This window comes from Seriola aureovittata, chromosome 3 (genome assembly GCF_021018895.1).
Source record: "Seriola aureovittata isolate HTS-2021-v1 ecotype China chromosome 3, ASM2101889v1, whole genome shotgun sequence".
NCBI lineage: Eukaryota > Metazoa > Chordata > Actinopteri > Carangiformes > Carangidae > Seriola > Seriola aureovittata.
Window position 1 is genome coordinate 22514533 of NC_079366.1, and position 20539 is coordinate 22535071.

The following is a 20539-nucleotide window of genomic DNA, read 5'->3' on the forward strand; positions in this document are numbered from 1 at the left end:
CACTGAACCTTCCTACCCCTACTTTCATCCAACCAAATTTTTGTTTTTGTTTTTTAAAACCTATGAAAAAAATTGACCTTAAACCGTGTTAGTAAGTTATGATCTGAGTGCTATAGAAAAGGTGATCAGCTCTCAAATTTTTGATAGATGTTTTGTTTATCAGTGTGCAACACGTGCATAAAATACACTAGCTAAACTTTTCAAAAATAAAACTGATATATTCATGCTTTCATTTCAGTCTTGCCGATAAATAGACTGTAAAGATGCTGTGCTATGTGGCCAAAAAGAACGCTGTAGAAATCACAAAATTATTCATCGGTGCTCATGCTTGTAGCTCCTAACATGATTGTAAATTTAGCAGCAAGTGACAAGTCATTTAAGAAAAATCCCAAACCAAGCAGCAACTAAGGCCTGCGGTGCTTTTAGCAACTGTAATGTTCTTTAATTGGATTGAAGATGGATGCCAGCCAGTTCAACCACAAACATAACACCAGCATTTATGGCAATTCAGCTGGATTTGATGTCGTGAATCTGTGATTTCCTTTTAGCCACTTATATTTAAAATCATAAATCAATCATTTCAGTAGTGATTTGGGGCATGCACGACACACTGTTTTGGGATTATACTCGTCTATTACAGATGACTCATTACACAACTCATGCTGAGTGTGTCATGTAGCTACTTTAGATATTCACCACAGGACTTTTAATGATAAACACATCAGCCTTCAGTCACAGCTTCCTTTGATAGATGATTTCTCATCTTTGCTGGAACACAAATGCATCCATCCATCAATCTGGCCCTGTAAAGCAGCTCTAGTTGGAGACTAGAGTTTCTTCTATTACTCGTCTTACATGGTGTCACAAAATGCTCAAGTCCTCTACAGGATTATCTTTCGGCAAGAGTTCCCATTTTAATAATCAATTAGACGTCAATACCAATGCTTATGAGGCAGGTGTCTTACGAGACAACTGTGTCAGCAGAAATGATGAGGTGTAGAGAGCACAGGATGCACGCCATCCTCGGTGGATCGCTGTAAGGAAAGAAATCAAGTCAGAATTTATCAAAAGCCTTTTTGGCTTGTTTACAGCTCCAGTAAGTCATATCCAGACACTATTTAGAAAAGTTATGTGTCATGGTAGACAAGGGAAATAATGTTTTTACATATATCAAATTGGAAGCATTAGACACCTAATTGATATTGACAAATTCTTCTGCAATATCCTGTCCTTAACTGATGCTGTTAACAGACATTGCCAGTGTAATGTTGTTAGGCTGCATTTCAGAAATTGGATTATGTTCTAGTTTTTCAGCTCTGTCATTTAACCTGAACAGATCTTCTTTGAAAGTGATAATGTTGTAATTATTTAGAATCTACATTGATTTTTTTGTTCTTAAAAAAAATTCTTATTGTCTTCACATGACAGTTACGTGCACTCTTACAAAATGCTTTGAGCAAATTACTTTGTCATAGGTGAGAATATTCTTCTCAGAAATCAGATAGACCGCAACAGTGTTTAAATGATGACTGAAAAAAGACTTTTTGCTTTAGACTTGTCTTTACATTTACAGTTACTCAAAGCGACTTACAAGTGAGGGACATCACTAAAGCTTCAGTGCAGTAGGAGACCTTGGTGTAAGTACTAAGTAGTACATCTATTCAATAAGTGCAAGGTGAAGTAAAGAAGTGCAGTGTATTGCATAGTAAGTGGTAGTTTGGCATTATTCTCTTTGCTTTAGCAGGACTATCTCAAAATTGAATTAAAAGTCCAAAGTCAGAGGTTTAACCCATCAAACCTGTAATCTGATCCTGTGACCAGAGCCAGACACCTGACAATATCCTGTCCATGTTAATATAACGCAATTCAGTTCAAGTTAGTGTACTGTATTTAATTTAGGCTGAAGCAATTTTTGTTTTTATATTCCCAGTGTAAAATAGATTGTTTATATATGATAACATAATCTTTATTTCTATATATTAACCACTTGGAGAATTGAATGGAAAAGCATCAGTTTTCTCTTATGAAACTCCTTCTTGAAGAGGAGGTATGACTCTGCCTTGATAATCTGACAGCTTGACTGGATGTGGCTAGATTGTCAAAAGCCTGTTTCCCATCAGCCCCTTTAGTATGAAAACCATGTACCTCCAAAACCTTTCATGAGCAGGAAGGAAAAAATGTCTTCAGCTTTGTGACAACGAATTAGGGAGATCCAACCCATAAAGGAATACTTTCAAAATTCAAAATCACCAAATTTGGAGAAGCATTGCTTTCACCCAACTTTAACCCGTAAATGTGTGTCCTTATACAGTTAATGGAGCAGGGTTTTTTTTGTTGTTAAAAAAATAAATGCATAAAATCACTCATTTTTGGTAGATGTACTACTGCAAAGTGTTTTTAAATCTTGGCTGTAGTGAAGGAGGGAATTTCCTTATGCCCGTTCCTATTAAAAGAACACTGACATTTTGGGAAGCTTGTTTGCCTTCAAACCACCCCAAGTCAGACCAGAAGATCGATATCAAGTTCAGCAAGCCCAGAGTATAATTAGTATACGGTACACTACACCAGAGTGAAAAAATATGCTGTCTGTATTTGAAAATGACATCACTGCGGAGCGAGTTACAGAAACGAATACTAGGCTACTAAGAGGACAGACTGTGGACATGCTTTTCTTCACACTGGAAGAAGCTGATCTACAGCAAAACTACCTTATGAAGCCACTTAGAAAAAGTAATTCAAACTACTACTAAAAAAATTATGTAATTTACAATTTACATGTGATAGAGAAAATATGATACAAAAAAGTCACATGCTGACAAAAAACGCCTCCTTGTTCACAGGTCATACATAAACCAAACAAATAAAATACTCTTTGTATACAATAATTGCCTATGTACAGCCATGGTTATTCTTCCTCAAGCTGAGATTCAGGAGGTTCATCCATGATGAAGTTGTCACTGTGTGAGCACTGAGCAACGCCCGCCCTTAGCTTTTGTACATCCACTACACAAAGGTCAAGTGTGTGGTGGTGACTGCCTGATGAATGCATTGCCTGGGCTGCTCTCACAGCGGTTGGGGCTGTTCAAAGGGTGTTCCCTTATAGTAGAGATGCAAAAGTAAAATAAAAAATCATTCCTATCCTTTTATGGCCCAAAATTGTTTGTAGTTTCAGTAGTTAACGACACAAAAATGGAAAAAACAGTGATTTAACTACTGGAATCACTATGTACATATGAATTTAGTTGAATTACCAGCAAGCCACTGCAAAATGTAGTTAAACTATTAGTTTGATTACATGTATTTGACTGCAACCCAACACCTGTGGTGTGTTCTGTTGTCAAAAGTAGTGTCCATCTTTGTTTGAGGTGCCAGTACTTTGTTTCAGGGTCATATCGGCTTAGTAGCATTATGAGTTCTTTAAATGAGCACAATATTAGCATACCAGTTTGAACAAAGCCCTATAGATTCTATAAAAAGCTTTACTTTGCCCTCCTAGAAAGTAAAGCTCTTCACTCACTCAGTCACACACCCTTAAACACGCATACAAACACACACACACACAATCCAAATGCCTTCCAGCAGCAGCCTGCCATCTGCTCCTCCAAAATCAAATCACAGGTCCCAGCCACCCAGTTAACCCCCCTCCCGCTGATACACACACACAAACACACAAACACACAAACACACACACACACACACACACACACACACACACACACACACACACACACACACACACACAAAAGCCCCCCACTGGAGCCCTGGCCACCACCAGATAATTAGACTTATAAACTGGATGGGAGGGTTAAAGTGCAGCTGTCAGGTGTGTGTGTGTGTGTGTGTGTGTGTGTGTGTGTGTAGTATGTGTGTGTGTGTGTTTGAACGTGTTCATGGATGTGCATCTTTACACAATACATCTCTGTCCACTCTCCTTCCTCAATTCAAAGCTTCTCCTCAGACTGAATGTTAATTGTAGATCTTGGTTATCAGGGCCAGCAGAATCAGCTGCTGCCTTTGGGAGAAAACCTTATTTTACATCTCAAAGCTGACTGGGCAGGCAGAAAATAAGATCTCCCTATTTTTCATTGTTTAATCAATGCATTCATTAATTTGGTGTTAGCAGTTAGCAGCCTAGTACTTGATAAATTCTCTTTTTTATGTAGAAATCATTCAGGAGTAATTCAAGAGGACTATAGAAATATCGACAAAGAGGAGAAGCTCCATGTGATAAAACACAAGCAGCAAGTGTAAGCATTGAAGTGTAGACACTATACTTGAGCAGCCAACAGAATTTATTTAATTAAATAAGGAATTCATTAAGTTTGGTCAAATACTCATTCAAATTGAATGATATGGGAATTTGCAGCATTTTCTGTGTATGTGCTCTGCATTGCTAAGATAGTGCTGTCATGTCCACATTACTGTCATTTAAGCAGCTTTAGTTTTGGTTCAGTTTCAAATGATCCATTCTAAACCCTGGCTCTATTAATTAGACGGCTTCTGCTCTCTCGTGCCATCTTGGCTGTAGGTTTTTACACATACGTAGTTTCTTCCTCTGCAGCTCTCTGTTGTACTGTGTGGTTCGAGTTATGCTAGGAAAAAATACAAAAATGTTTATACCTGATCTGAGTGACCTCACTTGAAGACAGGGTGAGAAGCTGGCTGTGATGGAGGGGAGGGTGGTGTTGTTTAAATATGGGAATAATGGCGCGTACTTTTAAGCAGTCTCTCCCAGAAGACATTCATAGTGTTGCACCCCGTCCCTCACATGATGTGTCACAAAAAGTTGTGTAACATGGGAAGAAATCAAGACCGCTACAAAAAACTGATTAGTAGTTGACTGAGATACGCATTGGCAAACCCCTGCCAACCCCATGTCCATTAACCCCCTTACCTAACCTTTTACCCATGAGGTATTGTTATTAAAACATTAGTGATCGATGTGGAAATCCCATTTTTCCATGGATACTCAGTGGCTGGTGTGTGAATGAGTAATCAGTTCTTACATTTGATCTGACATTGACAAAGGTTGAGGGCAAAACACAACTTGCAATATTGAATGCAAAAATTGCAAACAATATCCGCATGAAATTAATTCAAATGGAAAAAGAAAAGTGTTAATTCAAGAAGGTTTTCGTCCTCAACAAATTATAGAAATGATTATTGATAGAGCTCAACTATTCAGACTTCAAACTATAATTTAAGAGCCAAATGTCAACAGTTGTAGGCCACTATCCATCCTGTCCAAACATTAAGTAGATATTCTTTACTCTACATGTCACAGCTCTCAGGTCTACATGTAAGTATCATACTGTACCATAAAAATAGTTTTGATCAAGTCAAGCCATACTACTGTCATACTGAATTTAAACATATCTAATACATTCTGAGCAGCAATGAAGAAGTGGAAAGACTGTACTCCGTGTGCGTTGGTGTCAGAAGTAGCATATATAGAGATACAGATCTGACTTAAGGTTTAGATAAGTCCAACATTGTTTCTCTCTTTCCAAAAACATCTGTCCTCAACAGTGTGCATCGAAAAAACATGAAAATCCTGAAACATGTTTGCCTTTCACGATCCTTTTCACTCAGTGATGTTATCAGGATGACAGCCAGTCTGCCCATTAACCAGGGGCTGGAAAGAGACCTGGACCATTCAGACTGCTGAGCTGCAAGGGCTGAAATGCTTGTCTCTCTTCTTAAAATCTTTAAAGGCCCTTTCAGTACACACCACAAGCTGAGGAATGGGAGAGCAAATAAGACTCGGCACCAATAATTAGACAGTCGGCTCAAATGTAGTGTTTTCTTTTTTTTATTTACATCTTTGCAGTAGTTAATTAGATGTGTTGTGCTTTCAGTAATAAATTGAAGAGACAGTTGCTGTATAAATCTACACAAGCAATGTTGGTTTATGAAAAAAAATTCAATTACGTAAACTGCTGGTTTTAATTAGATTTTTCATCTCCTTTTCTTTTCTACCTCCCAATCTTTATCACTCAGTCTTGTCAGTGGATTTGAGTGAAATTGTTAGAGGCAAGCGCATTAGGGCGTCTGCACGGATACAGTGTGCTCAACAAAAGCTGAAGGTCACTCACAGGTCTGAGCACTGCAGCAGTTTCATCGTGTCCCAAAGAATGTGACACCGTGCTGTGAGTCAGCAGCAGGCAGGCAGACTGGGAAGAACTCCATCTAAAAATGAAAAAGATTACATCTAAAATGCTCCAAAAATGCTTATTTTCTGTTGTCATCACCAGAGAGTTCATGCCAAGAATTCAGACCAGCATCCATCATCTGTGCGTGACATTTATAATGACATTCGTCTGTCTGTGACCATGCACTGTAACAGCTGAGTCATTTTCTCTACAACTTTTCACTTAACTCTTTATTTAGTCACCAACAAAATGCACTTAGACATATTTTTGTGCCTAGAAGACAAAGGCAAGACCAAATTGCAAACTGTCCTAAGAGTAACTACCAAAACACAAGTAGATATAAAGAGGCTAACTTTACTTCCATCATTAACTACTCGATTCAGTGAAGTATAAATTTTATTTATACCTTTTTATATAAACAAATGAAACCATAAAAAAGTAACTAAAGGGTAAGAAGAACTGAACAGATGGATATCAGAGGGATAAAATGCTTAGAATAAGAATTACTTTCACAAACAGGTTCAATTTGAGTGACATCCTGAAAGCAGCAGTGAAACTTTAACTCAGTATGCTCATCAATTTCCTTAATATTTGTTTGTTTCAAAGGAATACTAAGTTCCAGCTTTTAAAACAAACATATTTGTCACAGAAGAACGTTACAGTATTTTTCATTACGACCTGTGTCCTGTTACAAGAAAAGAAAGCTGTTTCATTAAATACGATGTGCTCCATGACGATTCATGCCTTTTTTAGAGAAAGTTGCCCCACGCATCTTTATGAAAATTATTATTAAAGGAAACTCTAGGAACACCAGAACCATATATTATAGAAGTACTCATAGCAGTGATAAGATAAAACACTGTAGAGTAAGAGTAAATCTTTCATTCCCAGCATGTCATAAAGAAAACAGCTAGAGTTCATGGTTGATGGATTGCTGACTTTCGGGAGCACAGTTGCGTGTGAGCGGGAGGTGGATGTTGGTTTGCGTGACACTGATGCATCGTGGCATCACCTCAAATGACACACTCCTAATGATGATGGTCCCGTGACCCCAATACTCTAAACCAGCCCACGTCGTGCAGGCCATGTGTTAGCATGGACGTGCTGCTGTTATCTTGGTTCAACGGTTAAAGGGTTTATGTTCATCAAGGAGTCGGAATTCTTCCCACCCTGTCATCATATTGATGGCGATGATATCTTGTCATTTGCCTACCCTTCCTGGCAGGACGGTGAAACCTGCTGGCGGTTACAGACAGATTAGTACCACTGTCTCCCTCTCTGACTAGCTAGAGGCAAGGCCACACAAGGGCTCCCTCTGATTGTCAAGCTTGAGCTGTTTTCAGGGCCAAGTCTGGATTAAACGCCACCATTTAGGTCAACAGCCATGAAATTTGCATGCCCACCTATTGTTCAGTATTGTCATTAGCATACAGCCCCATCTGACACCAGTGCACCGTCCAACCAGGAGTATATATCGTTTATTCTATAGATTACAGAGATTCTATAGATACAGAATAAACATTGCATACATTGCTCTTTAAATCAGATTCATATTTGTTTTTCTCACATTTTAGTTCTATCTCTAGAATTTGGGACCCTGAGAGCTCAACATGCAGCAACTTAATAAAACATTGGATGGTTGATAATTGTTGGTTAGTAAACTTGATTAAAATAAGTTCCATGCCATTAGGTGTACCATTGTTTAAATTTGGGGAAGAGAGAAAACGTGTCAGGTAGGTATTATGTATCAGCAGATATTCTGAGTTGAGGAATTGGAATCAGTATCTGGGGAGAAAAAGTTGAAATGCTCCATTTCTAACTTTGCTTGATGTGAACAAATTTGACTTGACTTTCAAAATAAAAGCTTGGCAGTCAGAGACTGATTCAGAGCAAGTCAAAAACGATCAAGTCTTGGTCTAACTTGGTCGCTGTTTGGCCTTTGGAAACAAAAACCTACAAATCCAGAACTCCTCTCCCTTGCCCCAGCAGATGGCTTTTACACACACACACACACACACGCACACACATACATACACACACACACAGGCGCACACACACACACACACACACACACTGCATCAATGCTTTCTCTTAGCCTTGGTGGGCAAATCAGACATACTTCTTTGCATTTATAAAGCAAAAGTGGCTGTTTTCACAAGTGCTGGCATGATGCCCTGCACGGACAGACAGGAAAACAAAAAGCCTGCAGACGACAGAGAGCCGGGGGTGGGGCACGGGGCTGTCGGCTGTGCAGAGCGTGTGGAGGCTACAGAAGGGGAGGGCATCCATTGTGTGCTGTGTGATCTCAACCGCTTGTTTTGTTTTGTTTTGTTTGTCCAAGCCTGGCTATCCTCCAGTCTTTGCAGCAGGCCTTTCACTCTCCCAACAGGAGAGTTGACATCACGATATGGTTAGACTGCATTCAAACCCCAGCCCACACACTATTGTTTGTCTACTTGAGTTTAATCATGCAAGCAAGCCCCTATTGCCTCAGCAAGATCTGGCATATTGATGTGAGGAACAGTTTTGCACAGCGCAGATCATGAGATTCATCGAAGTGATCCTGACAACTGTGGCGTGTATGTTATGGTGATGGTGAAGTTTCATTTGCACATGAAACAGTGTCTCCTCTAGGTGTAACTCTTGGCTTATGAGTATTGATGCTTTTGTTAGGACAGATGGTTTTCATTTACTTGGAGTAGCACAACCATGCAATACTAGAAGAGAATACTAGAAGACATATTAAAGCAGATCTCTGGAGGCTTTTACTGGAACTGCAATATTGTATTTTTAGCATTTATTGCCTAGTTGCCTTTTTAAATGCAGTAATTTTGCTGGGTTTTGATTGGAGACTGAGGATTGTGTTAATTGGCAACAAAGAATTTTATGCATCTCTTGTGGATCTCTTTGACCCTCAGCAATTCTGCAAGTCTCACTTCCTAAATGAGTAAGGTAATCTACTGAGGCTCATCTGGGAGAAAAGTTGTGTATGCATGTTTAGGCTTTTACTCCCACTCCCTTCACTCCTTCTTAGACAGTGCAGTTTGAGTATAAAGAGCTAAGCACTCATGTACATTCAGACACCCTGAGGTTATGTACTGTACTGTCTCTGTTTCTGAGTGTGACTATGACTTGGAGGAGAGAGAGAGGCAGACAGCTGTGTAATGTGTGATAGGCTAACCAGCCACAGGCTGGTGTGAGGAAGAGTTCACTGCACCGCCTTGGAGTTTCCCTAAATTGTCCTCAAATGTAGGGAAACTGCCCGTTTGAATTTATGCTTATTTTGTTCCGAGGCGCCTTCACTATCTGCAGATGAAATGTCCTTGATGTATTAATGGCATCCATTTATGAAAACCCCAGGAAGACATGTTTGTTCATCATGTTTCTTCTTCAGTACCTTGGTTTCTTGGTTATTTATACATCTGTGTGTTTACTGTTGAATGTTTTAGAGCTTGAAAGACACTTGAATTTGTTAAAACATTTTTTTTAAAAAAGCAAAGTGTTTAGCAGGTAATGGTTACTGTGGCTAATGTATTGAATCCACAGATGCGAGTTAATGCTGGGCTTAGATTTCTCATTGCTCTTTTTTGTGCTGCCGCCGCCTTGTCTGTGGTTGTTACACGTGCCTGAGATTTACTGCTTTAATCCAGAGGAATTAAACATCTCGGGAAGGAGTCTCTATCTGTGAGTGAGAGTTCAAACAGAGGTAATAACCTGGTTGGCTTTAGCTTAAGCACCACCCTGACAGACTTAATAGGCATCTAGCTATCTGCGTGTTCTCAAGTAACAGTTTTAAGTGAGAGTTTAAGCTTGTGTAAAGAATGCACATGTAGTTTAACATGGAAGGTTCTTTTCCTTTGTAACAGCAGGAGCGGTGTGTAGGCTGACTTTCCCCACGGCGAAAGGTGCAGAGATTTTGATCTCTCTGTCTCTTATTTTTGTCTTTCCCTTAGGACTCCACCCACCTTATTTGCCTCTTGCTCATTTGGCTCAGGGTGATGAGCAGCAATGAGGGGTCTGGAGCTGCATGGGGCTGATGATATCTAATGATTACAGTTATCATCCTGTCAGCCATCACAAGGAGAGCCTCCACTTTCATGTGTGTCTCTTCTCAGGCCATTTGTCGTCTTTTCGGCTGCCCTAAATACTCAGCTCCTGCTGTTGTGTGGCAATTGTATTTGGAACAAAGCCCTTATAAAGCACGTGAAGCAAGACAAGATTGTCTCCCCTTCAGAACTAGATGCAGTGTATTGGTACAGTATATGTAGTGAATATTTTTGAATAACAGACGTTTCGGCCTTGACAAAACTCCTCTCGTATTTGTTCAAACCTTTTGTTCATTTTCTACTTAATGTGATAATGTGTTTAAAAAGGTAAAAGTTTGTAATTGGTCTAATAAACAGATTCCGTATTTTTATATGTTAACACACTTTAAGCCCTTGGCCTGTATTTCCTCTGTTGCCAAGCTAAGCAGGGCAGAAAGTACAGCAGGCAAGATGAAGGGCACAGACCGATGATGCGAGCAAGAGAAAGTGAGACATACAAGAGAGGGGGGGGGGTGTCACGTCTTGGAGGGCAAACTTCAGTTTACCCTCAAGACACGTCACCCAGCCAATACAAACAGTTCACTTCACTGATTGGCTGAGACAAGCCCTAGCAGGACAGCGCTGGCGATGGAGTGCCATTGGCTGTTTATCCTGGCAGTGGTTGACAAGAGCAAAGAGAAACATGGACAATGCAGTCTGACATTCATACTCGTTTACTCTGTGCTCAGTAATCTTCTGCAGAGATGTTGCACTTTTCTGCACCATTCTTCACATATTCTTCATGTTAACCTGCTTTTCTTATTTATGTTTTAAAAGCAGCATCAGTATCTGCTTAACTTTTCACTCACATTAACGTCACAGTTGTTTTACCATTTACGCATTTATTGAAATTGTTACAAACCATTATCTGAATGCCAGCAGACAAGTTTCAGTGACATGTGAAATACACACATGTACAAGATACAGAAGTGATGGTGACTTTGGATGTTGCACTGAGAACTGCAGGAAACCAGGGAGGTGGAGGGAGAAATCAATCTGCAGCAGCAGTTGGAGGAATCAAATCATTACCAACAGTGGTGACATTAGGAATGAGTGAGAACTGGGAAGATTATTAAAACCACTTCATCATCCTCATGAATATCACTGCTGAATGTGCCAGGTTGTTGGCTAATGTCAATGTAAGTGCTCTGTCTGAACTCAGAGCCGCTGTGTGCAGGATTTTCATTTGATTTTAACGCCTGCATCTGGTCAGTAGAATTTTGTTTTACCTGTAACCACACAGTGATGCCATGCTGTGCTGACACCCTGGATTACACTTCTGCATCACTGCAGCTAGGTAGGAAGTCAGCAAAAAAACAATTTCCAACTGCTGTCATGTTTAAAGTGTCGCTTGCAGTGATGAACCTTCAGAGAATTATCACCTCTAGTTAGAGTATCAGCTCCAGTGTTTAGCTGTCCAGTCTGCAACCTTACTTCTTTGGTCCACTCTCACCCCTCCCATCGCGTCACTTTCAACAGCAACAGGCAGCTATTTTAGCAAAAAATCACTAATAACCAAATATACGCTACCCTCTCAGCACCAAACAGCAGGCAGTTACAGTTATCATCTAGCTGGTGAACACAGTGATGTGGTAAAGACAAAAAACAGAGCTAAAAGGGATTGAATATTATCTTTATGTTTACTAGGTGATAATATGTCAATTTTGTTTTTGCAGCTGGTTTTCACTGCCCTAAAACGGACAAAAGATTAGTAGGTTAAGCATACCGTGTTATAGACTGTAAATAAAGATGGACGTAGCCTCCATGACGTCACCCGTAGATTTCTGAAGAGCGGTCTTGAAGCTTAAGTCCCGGATAATCCAAAAATGGGCAAAGAGGTGGGTCATGTGGGAAGCCGAGACTTTGGTGCATGCTGGTTTGTGGCAAGCTGCTCACTCACCTGTCACTCTAAGTGGCACTCCCTCAATCATGCAGAACTTTAAGCCTTAATAAAACTTGAATGAGTTTTATGAAACCCCCTCGTGAAGGAGGAAATTAGCTATAAAGACCGAAACAGTTTTTTGTACCAGGCTGTAAACATGTTTCTTTCTGCTGTAAAGCTGGAGATTTTAACATGGGAGTGTATGGGGATTGACTCACTCTTGGAGCCAGCCTCAAGTGGCTGTTTGAGGAACTTCATTTTTCAGCCCTGGAGGTTTCCGCTTGGTTTAATAGTGGTTCTCAACTATGTAAGTATAAGTGTTGAGTTGATAATAATATATTTTTTACTTATATACTCATTTACCCCACAAACCTTAACTTAAGTTCACACTTTAATGATAGATAATCACCAAAAAACAAACAAAACCTCAATTTTTCACAAAGGATTTGCTTTATCCTTAATTTAAATTAACTGTCACTTTCCAAGAAATTGTAAATGATGCAGTTTTAAAACTGTATCTAAGTTAAAATGCCATCATTTCACAGACTTGGAACAAAATTTCTCAACCACTTGACCTCCTTTCATTGTTGCCTCTTAAAACTCTGTCCAGGCACCATTTGTCTTTGTTTCACCGCATTCCCCTGAGTGTCACAGGTCTGGCTGAAAAGTACTTTATCACAGGACACAGCAGCGCTAGGCTTGCAGAGAAAGAGAGAGAGGGAGGTGTGCGCATGGGGTGAAAGAAAATGAAAATATGACCGAATAATATTACAGCCCAGAGTTTGTTTTCTTCACCATAAGCCTGTTGCCTCAAGGGGCGCTGGGACAAGCATGTCCTGGGGCGACAGCAAGATAACTTAGTGAACACCTTTTGAAGCATGGATTCAAATTGCAGTTCATATTAATGTGAGCTAATTTAGTTAATGTGTGTGCTATGGTTTGTTAGAGAGGGAGTGTAAGGAATACATTATATCTTGTAAAAATTTAACAGGGGTTGTATTTCACACAATTTTACAGACAGATAGGAGAGTGGTATCCATCTTCACATCCGCCATCACGCAAATAAGTGTATTTACAAAATGTTGAATCGACTCCTTTAACTTATCACAAAGGGTCTCTTACAGCTGATTTCATCACAGTCCAGAGAGCTCCATACCAACACAATCCGCTGAGTGGGTGGAAAAATACTGGACAGTGTTGTCATCGATAACTTCCACACACCAGAGAAAGCAGTGTGTGGGCACTGTCTTGGTTTATTGGTGGTATATTATCTTGAATCCATATGCATCAGTCTCACGCTGACATAGCTTGCACTACAGCAGCATCCATTTTTGACACATACATTGGACTGTTCCCTGTAGGCTGTTGCCATGGTGATTCTAACACCCGTGCACCGACAGTATGGTGTTGGCGATCAGCTGCCAAGTTCTAGAGTGAGAGCTCATCTAAAGAATGGCATTCACTCCAGCTATGTCGAACCTCTGATAATGTGCCACAGCTCCGTATGCACACACATTGCATAAGCACTCCTCTTCTGTTTTCACTGTTTCCATTGGTTTGTTGCTGAGTAAAAAGCTGATCCATTTTCCTCACAGACAAGACAGAAGGGACACATTAAGGCCATGATATACTGTTTTTGATAATTTATGAGAATGTTTTGGATACTGAATCCTGGTTCATTTTTAATTCATGGTGTCTGAATGTAGGACATGCAGAAGTGTCATGTGAGTTGTTTTATTTATTATTAATAGATGTGTAGTTGAGTCCACTGAATGATATAAATTCATGTATGATATTTGATTGGTGTTTTTAAATACTAATAATTTGCATTTTTAGTCATCAGAGTTCCCACTCCTCCATTTCTGTTTCCTACTCCGTCAGCCTCCACCTCTTCTTTTTACTGTGTTGTTTGTGTTCATCAGCAGCCATTTAGCTTTTCTGGACCACCAGTTCTACTATTACACACACACACACACACACACACACACACACACACACACACACACACACACACACACACACACACACACACACACACACACACACACACACACACACACACACTTTCCCCCACTGTGTCAGCCCCCAATCTCCCCCAGAGGATCCATCTGCCCATAATCTTCGGCCATGGTGTACTTCCCCTCTTACTCTTGTTTCAAGTGTGTGTGTTTGTGTGCATACGTGCATGTACATATGTCTGCCAGTATGTGGGTGCACTTGCATTTGGGGATATGGGGGGGGGTAATGAACGGATCTTTTCCTTCTTTGTCCTCCTACATATCCACCTTCAGCAACAGAAGGATAATCTGTGTGCTGTGTGTGTGTGTGTGTGCGTGTGTGTGTGTGTGTGTGTGTGTGTGTGTGTGTGTGTGTGTGCGCGTGTGTGTGTGTGCGTGCGTGCGTGCGTGCGTGCGTGTGTGTGTGTGCGTGCGTGTGTGTGCGTGGTGTGTGTGTGTGTGTAGGCACAACTCACTGTAGCCTAAAAGTAACTCTCCTTTCCATCTCCAGGGGTGGGTGGTGGGTGTAAAAAGAAAAAGTGCCGGGAGCTGCAGAGAAAATGATGATCACAGTGTGAGACAGAATAGAAAAGACAAATTACCATGCGGCACAAACGCTAACTGTACTGCTTTCTTCCTATGATTCTGCATTGACTCTGCAGTATATTCTGCATGTCAGGATGTTATGACCTTGCATTGTTGACATGCTCTGTGTCTCTGTACTGTTCACTCAAACACAGTCATAACCTTATTGTACCACACGCATCACTCAGGCTGATTTTAATTGGCTCAACCTGCACAGAGCAAAGTCATTTTAACATAACAGCTGAAACTTGTAGAGTGAAATGACTGTACGCCAGTAGGATCATGTAAAATAACGCAGAATCATGTGAATCCCTGGAACTGGTAACACTGGTGAACCAAAATCAATAATCCATGCCTTATGATAGAAACTGTTAACTTGCACTTGTAGCACAATTATATTCAATTTGTGCAAGATACAGGATACTTTTTATTGCACATTGTTACTGTGCAGAGTTAGGCTTTACAACCTAAACATACAAAAGATGATGAGTTTCTATTGTTTAAACTACAAAACAGAATATAAATTAGTTGAGCTCCACTCATCAGATTTTTTTTGTTGTGTATATCCATGTTTTTTAGCTTAGTTTGCATCAATTTGCTCTGTTTTTGCTGTTCACCCCCACCGCCTGTAAAAAGGAGTAAAACCTTCAACAGGAACTCACATTGCAGTGTGTTTGTGCACATGCGTATTAAAATCTTTAAAGCCACCATCTGTAAAATGTATGACTCTCCAAGTAATCGTATCTTAAAATTCACTGTGGTATGGGTCTGACCAGGTGACAGAAAAAATCGGCTACAAGGAACACATGGACTTGATAGTAAACTAAAAAAGTGTAAATAAAATGTATAATGCAGAACTCTGTCATTTTGTATTTTTAAATTGTTGTATTACTGTTTATGTAAAGGATCCAATCACCTCTTTCACCTCCACCTCTGCATATCAAGAGGCAAACGAATATTACACCCTAATGAATAATCTGTTTTACCTTTCCTCTCTCCTCCCCCTTCTTCCTCCAGATTACCTGCCTGCAGGACTTCTTTGGGGACGATGATGTGTTCATAGCGTGCGGCCCAGAGAAGTACCGCTATGCCCAGGATGACTTTGTGTTGGATCACAGCGGTAAGGCTTCCACAGCCTTTATGACTGGTAGGCCTGACTAAGACTAACTAAACATCCGTCTCCTGGTGTGTGTGTGTGTGTGTGTGTGTGTGTGTGTGTGTGTGTGTGTGTGTGTGTGTGTGTGTGTGTGTGTGAGAGCATGGGTTAGCCTCAGTCTCCTTCCCCACAATTCTTCTCTCACAAGTGCTTGCACACTCTTTTCTTTTCGGAAATTGACAGCAGGATATAACTTCTGTGTGTATAAATTAAGACCCAATTGTTATACGATTCTCCTACCGGTTTAATCCAGATTATTAGAATTTTGATTGTGGAAAGTAGATTTTGTTTTTTTTATTACAGTTTATTTAACAGATATTCCAGAATCAACAAAAAACATTGGTGCTACACATTTCCACACACACATCCTTGCTGTCAGTTAGGGAAAAGTGGTTGCATTTTTGTCTATGTGAAATTTTATTCATGTATGCCACAGTTGCAGTCATGTTCTGTACTGTATTTATTGTTCACATATCATTATATAATGCACACCCTCTGTCGGGTATCTCTCCTTTATCTTGCTGAAAAAGTAGTGAAAGTTTTAGAGCACATAGGCAGGACATGACCTCTTTAAACCAGCAGATCCATTCACTGTCACAGCACCACAGCATGTCAGCCGAGACTGGACAACCTCACAGGAAGGAAGAAGGAGTTTATTTTAGTAACAAAAGTATTGACATCCTGTTGCATTTTTATGTTGTTTTGTCGGGTTAGCTAACAACAGAGAGACATGTCCTAACACACACACTGTGTTAACTGCTGCTGCGGATGAGTGATGGTGGACGGGTCGTATTCAGAAGTAGTTTGGAGATTTCGTCCCACTTACACTCTTGTGCTCCACTTTTACAAATTAGGTCTTTGAAAGAACAAAAAAGGCACACTGTACTCTCTGCTGAAGGTACAGAAGCTGCTCTTCCTTTTGCAAAATAGGTCCAGTACACACTCTACTGTTGAAACATGGAAAGAATAGCAATGTAGAAAATGGACTGCGTAAGAGATCATTCAAATTAATAGAGGTACATAAAGGAAGAGAACGGGGCTTATGTTATGATAGCTGGGGCCATGTTGTAAATGATTCTTGTACTCGGGCTGATCGAGATATTCTATCCTCAAATGTAATAAATCATCATAAGTAATCAATATATTATTGTACCTAAATACAATTTTTCTGGCACCAGTAAACGTGTCTGTCAAATCAAGTATCAAAAACTGTCATGAGCTGAAAGAGGGCTTACAATGCCCAGTCAGATTTGGGGTCTTGTTTAGTACTCTCTAACCAGAAATTTTTTTCAATTAAATCAGTTTTGTGTTTGACAGCATTTAAAGGTGCCATGTGCCATTTTTTGTAAACAAGCAAGTCATGTTTTGCTCTATAGCACTACTAGCGGTTAAAACCTGGACAGCACCTTTAACCATGGAGAAGTTTGGCCTTTTTTTACATTTTAAAAAAGGGTCCAGAAAGGAAGGGAAAGTAATAAAGTGTCATTTTGGTATTTGTAAAGTATCTTTCATGTAATTTATGTGTTTCTATGTGCTTTTTAACCTGCTTTGACTAAACAGTGTTTTCCATTGTTGTTTGTTGTTTGCTCTCTGTCTGCATAATCAAGTGTGACCAGCATTCATGAAATCAACCCACATAAATAACATTGCCAGGGCCATATCCCCCGTACTATTATTTCCAACAGCAGCTTGTTGGAAATAATAGTGCTACATTAACTCTGTTTTGTGAAGAAAGGTTTGTTGATAGAGGAAGGTTAATATATGCGATGATGACCCTGAGTGTGTTGTGTCTCCAGAATGCAGAGTGCTGAAGTCATCGTACAGCCGCTCTGCTACTCCAAACCGAACAGCTAAGAGCCCTGGACCTTCACGACGCAGCAAGTCCCCTGGTGCAGGTCAGACATGTGACTGTGCGCGCGCACACACACACACACACACACACACACACACACACACACACACACACTGTAGATGAAAGAGCAAACTCATCAACAGACAATCAGAACGGTCAAGTCTTGCAAATTATTACATTATATGTGTGCAAATATATTTCACTCATTTATCTGATACCAAAGCAACAATGTGAGTAGTTTAGTGGTTGACAGGCTGAGTAACAGCCTTTTATTTTGTAGCCTCATCCTAAACCCTCAACAGCTGTGATGAGTGACTAAGCAATTTGCGTGCTGCATTGAGAGATGGTGACATTATGCTGACTAATTAGTGTTCTACAAGCCATTACGCCAAGTTTGAAAAAGAGGTATTTGAGAGGTTGCCAATTTGAAGTGGCACTGCCAGAAGTTCTGCCTCGGAAGGTGAACTACTTTCATAGTGTCTTGTAATATGAATTTTTTTTTTTTTTTTTTTTTGCTTTTGACACTGCAGCAAGGCGACCTGTCCACTACTCCACCAGTCAGTCTCCAATCAAATCCCCAGGTGAGGCTGGTGATGGTGTCATACAGTCTACCGTTGTCAAACACCTGCCATATCAATTCACTCTGGTAATTAGTGTATAGTAATTAGGTAAAATGAGCTTCTCACAGTTTGAGTCCTCTTCTTCTCTTGTGAATAAATGCTGGCTCTGGCTGCTATAACAGTATAACACTGTCATCAGTGTGGGCAGGTTCAGAGTGAAACCTCTAAAAATAATGAAGCTGCCTTCAGCCTCAGTGTGGTCTTGAAATCGATGCTAATATAGCAGGCTAATAAACAAAACAAGAGCATGTTACACTACTTGTCAAATGTTAGCATCACCTTGCTAACTGAACCTATGTTCAACATGCTGACATGCCACATGGCTACATCTATTATAAAGTGTTCAAGTTATTTAAACTAGAGATATTCCCTTTCTTTTGACCTTCTTTCTCTCCTTTGCTCTGGCTAAGCCACAGAGCTGCTATGAACTGTACACATCTATCTAATCTATCTAATCTGAGAGCTAGCTGCTGCAGAATCCACTGATCTAAAGCCATGAACTGATGATTAGACTCACTCTTCAGCTGTGCCAATTAAATCCTGCCCTCACTGAACAGTTACATCACATGGCTCTTTATCTGTAGCAGCTGAGGTGCTCCAAGTTAAACTACACTAAAAAAAAACATTCAGTAATGTCCTCTGTTTCAATTATTTTCTCAAATATTGATTTAGAAGTACTTTTAATACCCAGAAGACAATTTGGTGGGAATTTATAACTTAACAGTAAAACAAAAATGTGCAACTCTAAAACAGCACTACAAAGGCACAGCCTGTAGGCAGTGTGAAATGATTTTCTTCAGCTCAACTGGGTTTATGCAGATGAAGAGAGACTATGATTTAAAGTTTGACGCATTATGTCTCTGTATTTGTGCCAGAAACCAAGAGAGAGGGAAGCAGAAATAGTCTGTTCTTGAGAGAATGAATCAGTCAAACAGTGGCTTGCTGGCAAACACACTCCAAACACACTTTAAAAACAACAACAAAACGCCTTGCAGTTGTATGCCTCTGTTAAATTAGTTTAATTATATAAAAACAATTAAATAAATGAAACTTTAAATCTTATTTTATTCCAATAGAATAAGATTTACTCTAATTTAATTTTGTGAAATTAATTAAATTAAATGAACTTAATTAAGATCAGTGTTCTCATTTAAATTAAATTGAGTTACATTTTTTACATTTTGTTAAATTATTTAAAATGTATTGAATTTATGTGTTATGTGAGGTCACAGTGACCTTCACCTTTTGACCAGTTCTTCCTTGAGTCCAGGTGAACATTTATGCCTCTGGCTTTGGCTGTTGCCGGTATGAAAGCATAACAACAGTCTCAAACTCGGAAGACTCTTGCTCTTGCAAATCTCCTCCCACTGTCTGTCTCCATACAGTAAATGGTGTCTCAAATAGTCAGATCTCAACTCCGAAGTCCACCAAGTCCTCCACTCCGTCTCCCACCAGCCCCCGAACCATCCCCAGTTTTAAGGTAAGACAGTTGCATGCACATGCATGTCACATACAGTAGATGTCCACACAAGACACCCACAATGGACAGCTGTGCTCAAACACAGTATCCTATCCACCAGGGGCAGCTTGTTGTTTTTACACTTTCTTTGAGCAGATTGAACAAACAAGATAATGATGTGTTAATTAATGAGCTTTAAAGGTACTGGTAGGAAGGTTTTGTTGTCTTTGGTTAGCTACTGGCTGCTGTATCTACAGTACAACCATTAGAGTGGTATCAATCTTCTAACTCTTGGTAAGAAAGGGAACAAGAAATGTTCCCAAAAAGTCAAACTGTTCCTTTAAGGTAGTACTTTAAGGGAGGAGATAAGGTAAGATTGTACCGACCTACTTAATACACAGTGATCAAATAAATCTATGTCGAGTCATCAAGTCACTGACAGACAGCCATGTAGCCTGTGTTGCAGCTCTATGATGTATCTTTGGTAGAGTCTGGGATATTAATCTGATTTATTGATGGGTTCTTCTGTAAGATGTGTGTTAGTCCCAAACTACAGAGTGTGTAACTGCTGCAGCCAGCTGGCAAACCTCCTCCAGAGAGCCACTGTTCCTCTCTAAGCCCAGTCAAAGACTTATCCACCCATATTAATTTGGCAGGATATTCGATTTTTATGATTTACTGACGGCTTTAAAATTCGCTGGTAAAGAGGGTTAGTAGAGCAGAATTATTTTGAAAAAAACTAAATGAGAAA

General features: G+C 39.9%; 1 protein-coding gene across 11 annotated transcripts in view; it reads left to right on the plus strand.

Moving 5' to 3' along the window:
• Positions 1 to 20539, plus strand: part of dclk2a (doublecortin-like kinase 2a) — a 55036-nt gene that overhangs the window by 16130 nt on the left and 18367 nt on the right. For 6 of the 11 annotated variants that reach the window (XR_008827116.1, XM_056371495.1, XM_056371497.1 and 3 more), the window contains exons 3-6: positions 15719 to 15848; positions 17654 to 17752; positions 18240 to 18290; positions 19715 to 19809. Coding sequence is in view for 10 of the 11 variants with exons in the window: in XM_056371495.1 (XP_056227470.1) it covers positions 15719 to 15848; positions 17654 to 17752; positions 18240 to 18290; positions 19715 to 19809 (375 nt within the window). In the remaining variant the exon portion in view is untranslated. The remainder of the gene's footprint in view (positions 1 to 15718; positions 15849 to 17653; positions 17753 to 18239; positions 18291 to 19714; positions 19810 to 20539) is intronic. The other 5 variants (XM_056371490.1, XM_056371492.1, XM_056371493.1 and 2 more) reach the window with 3 other exon arrangements.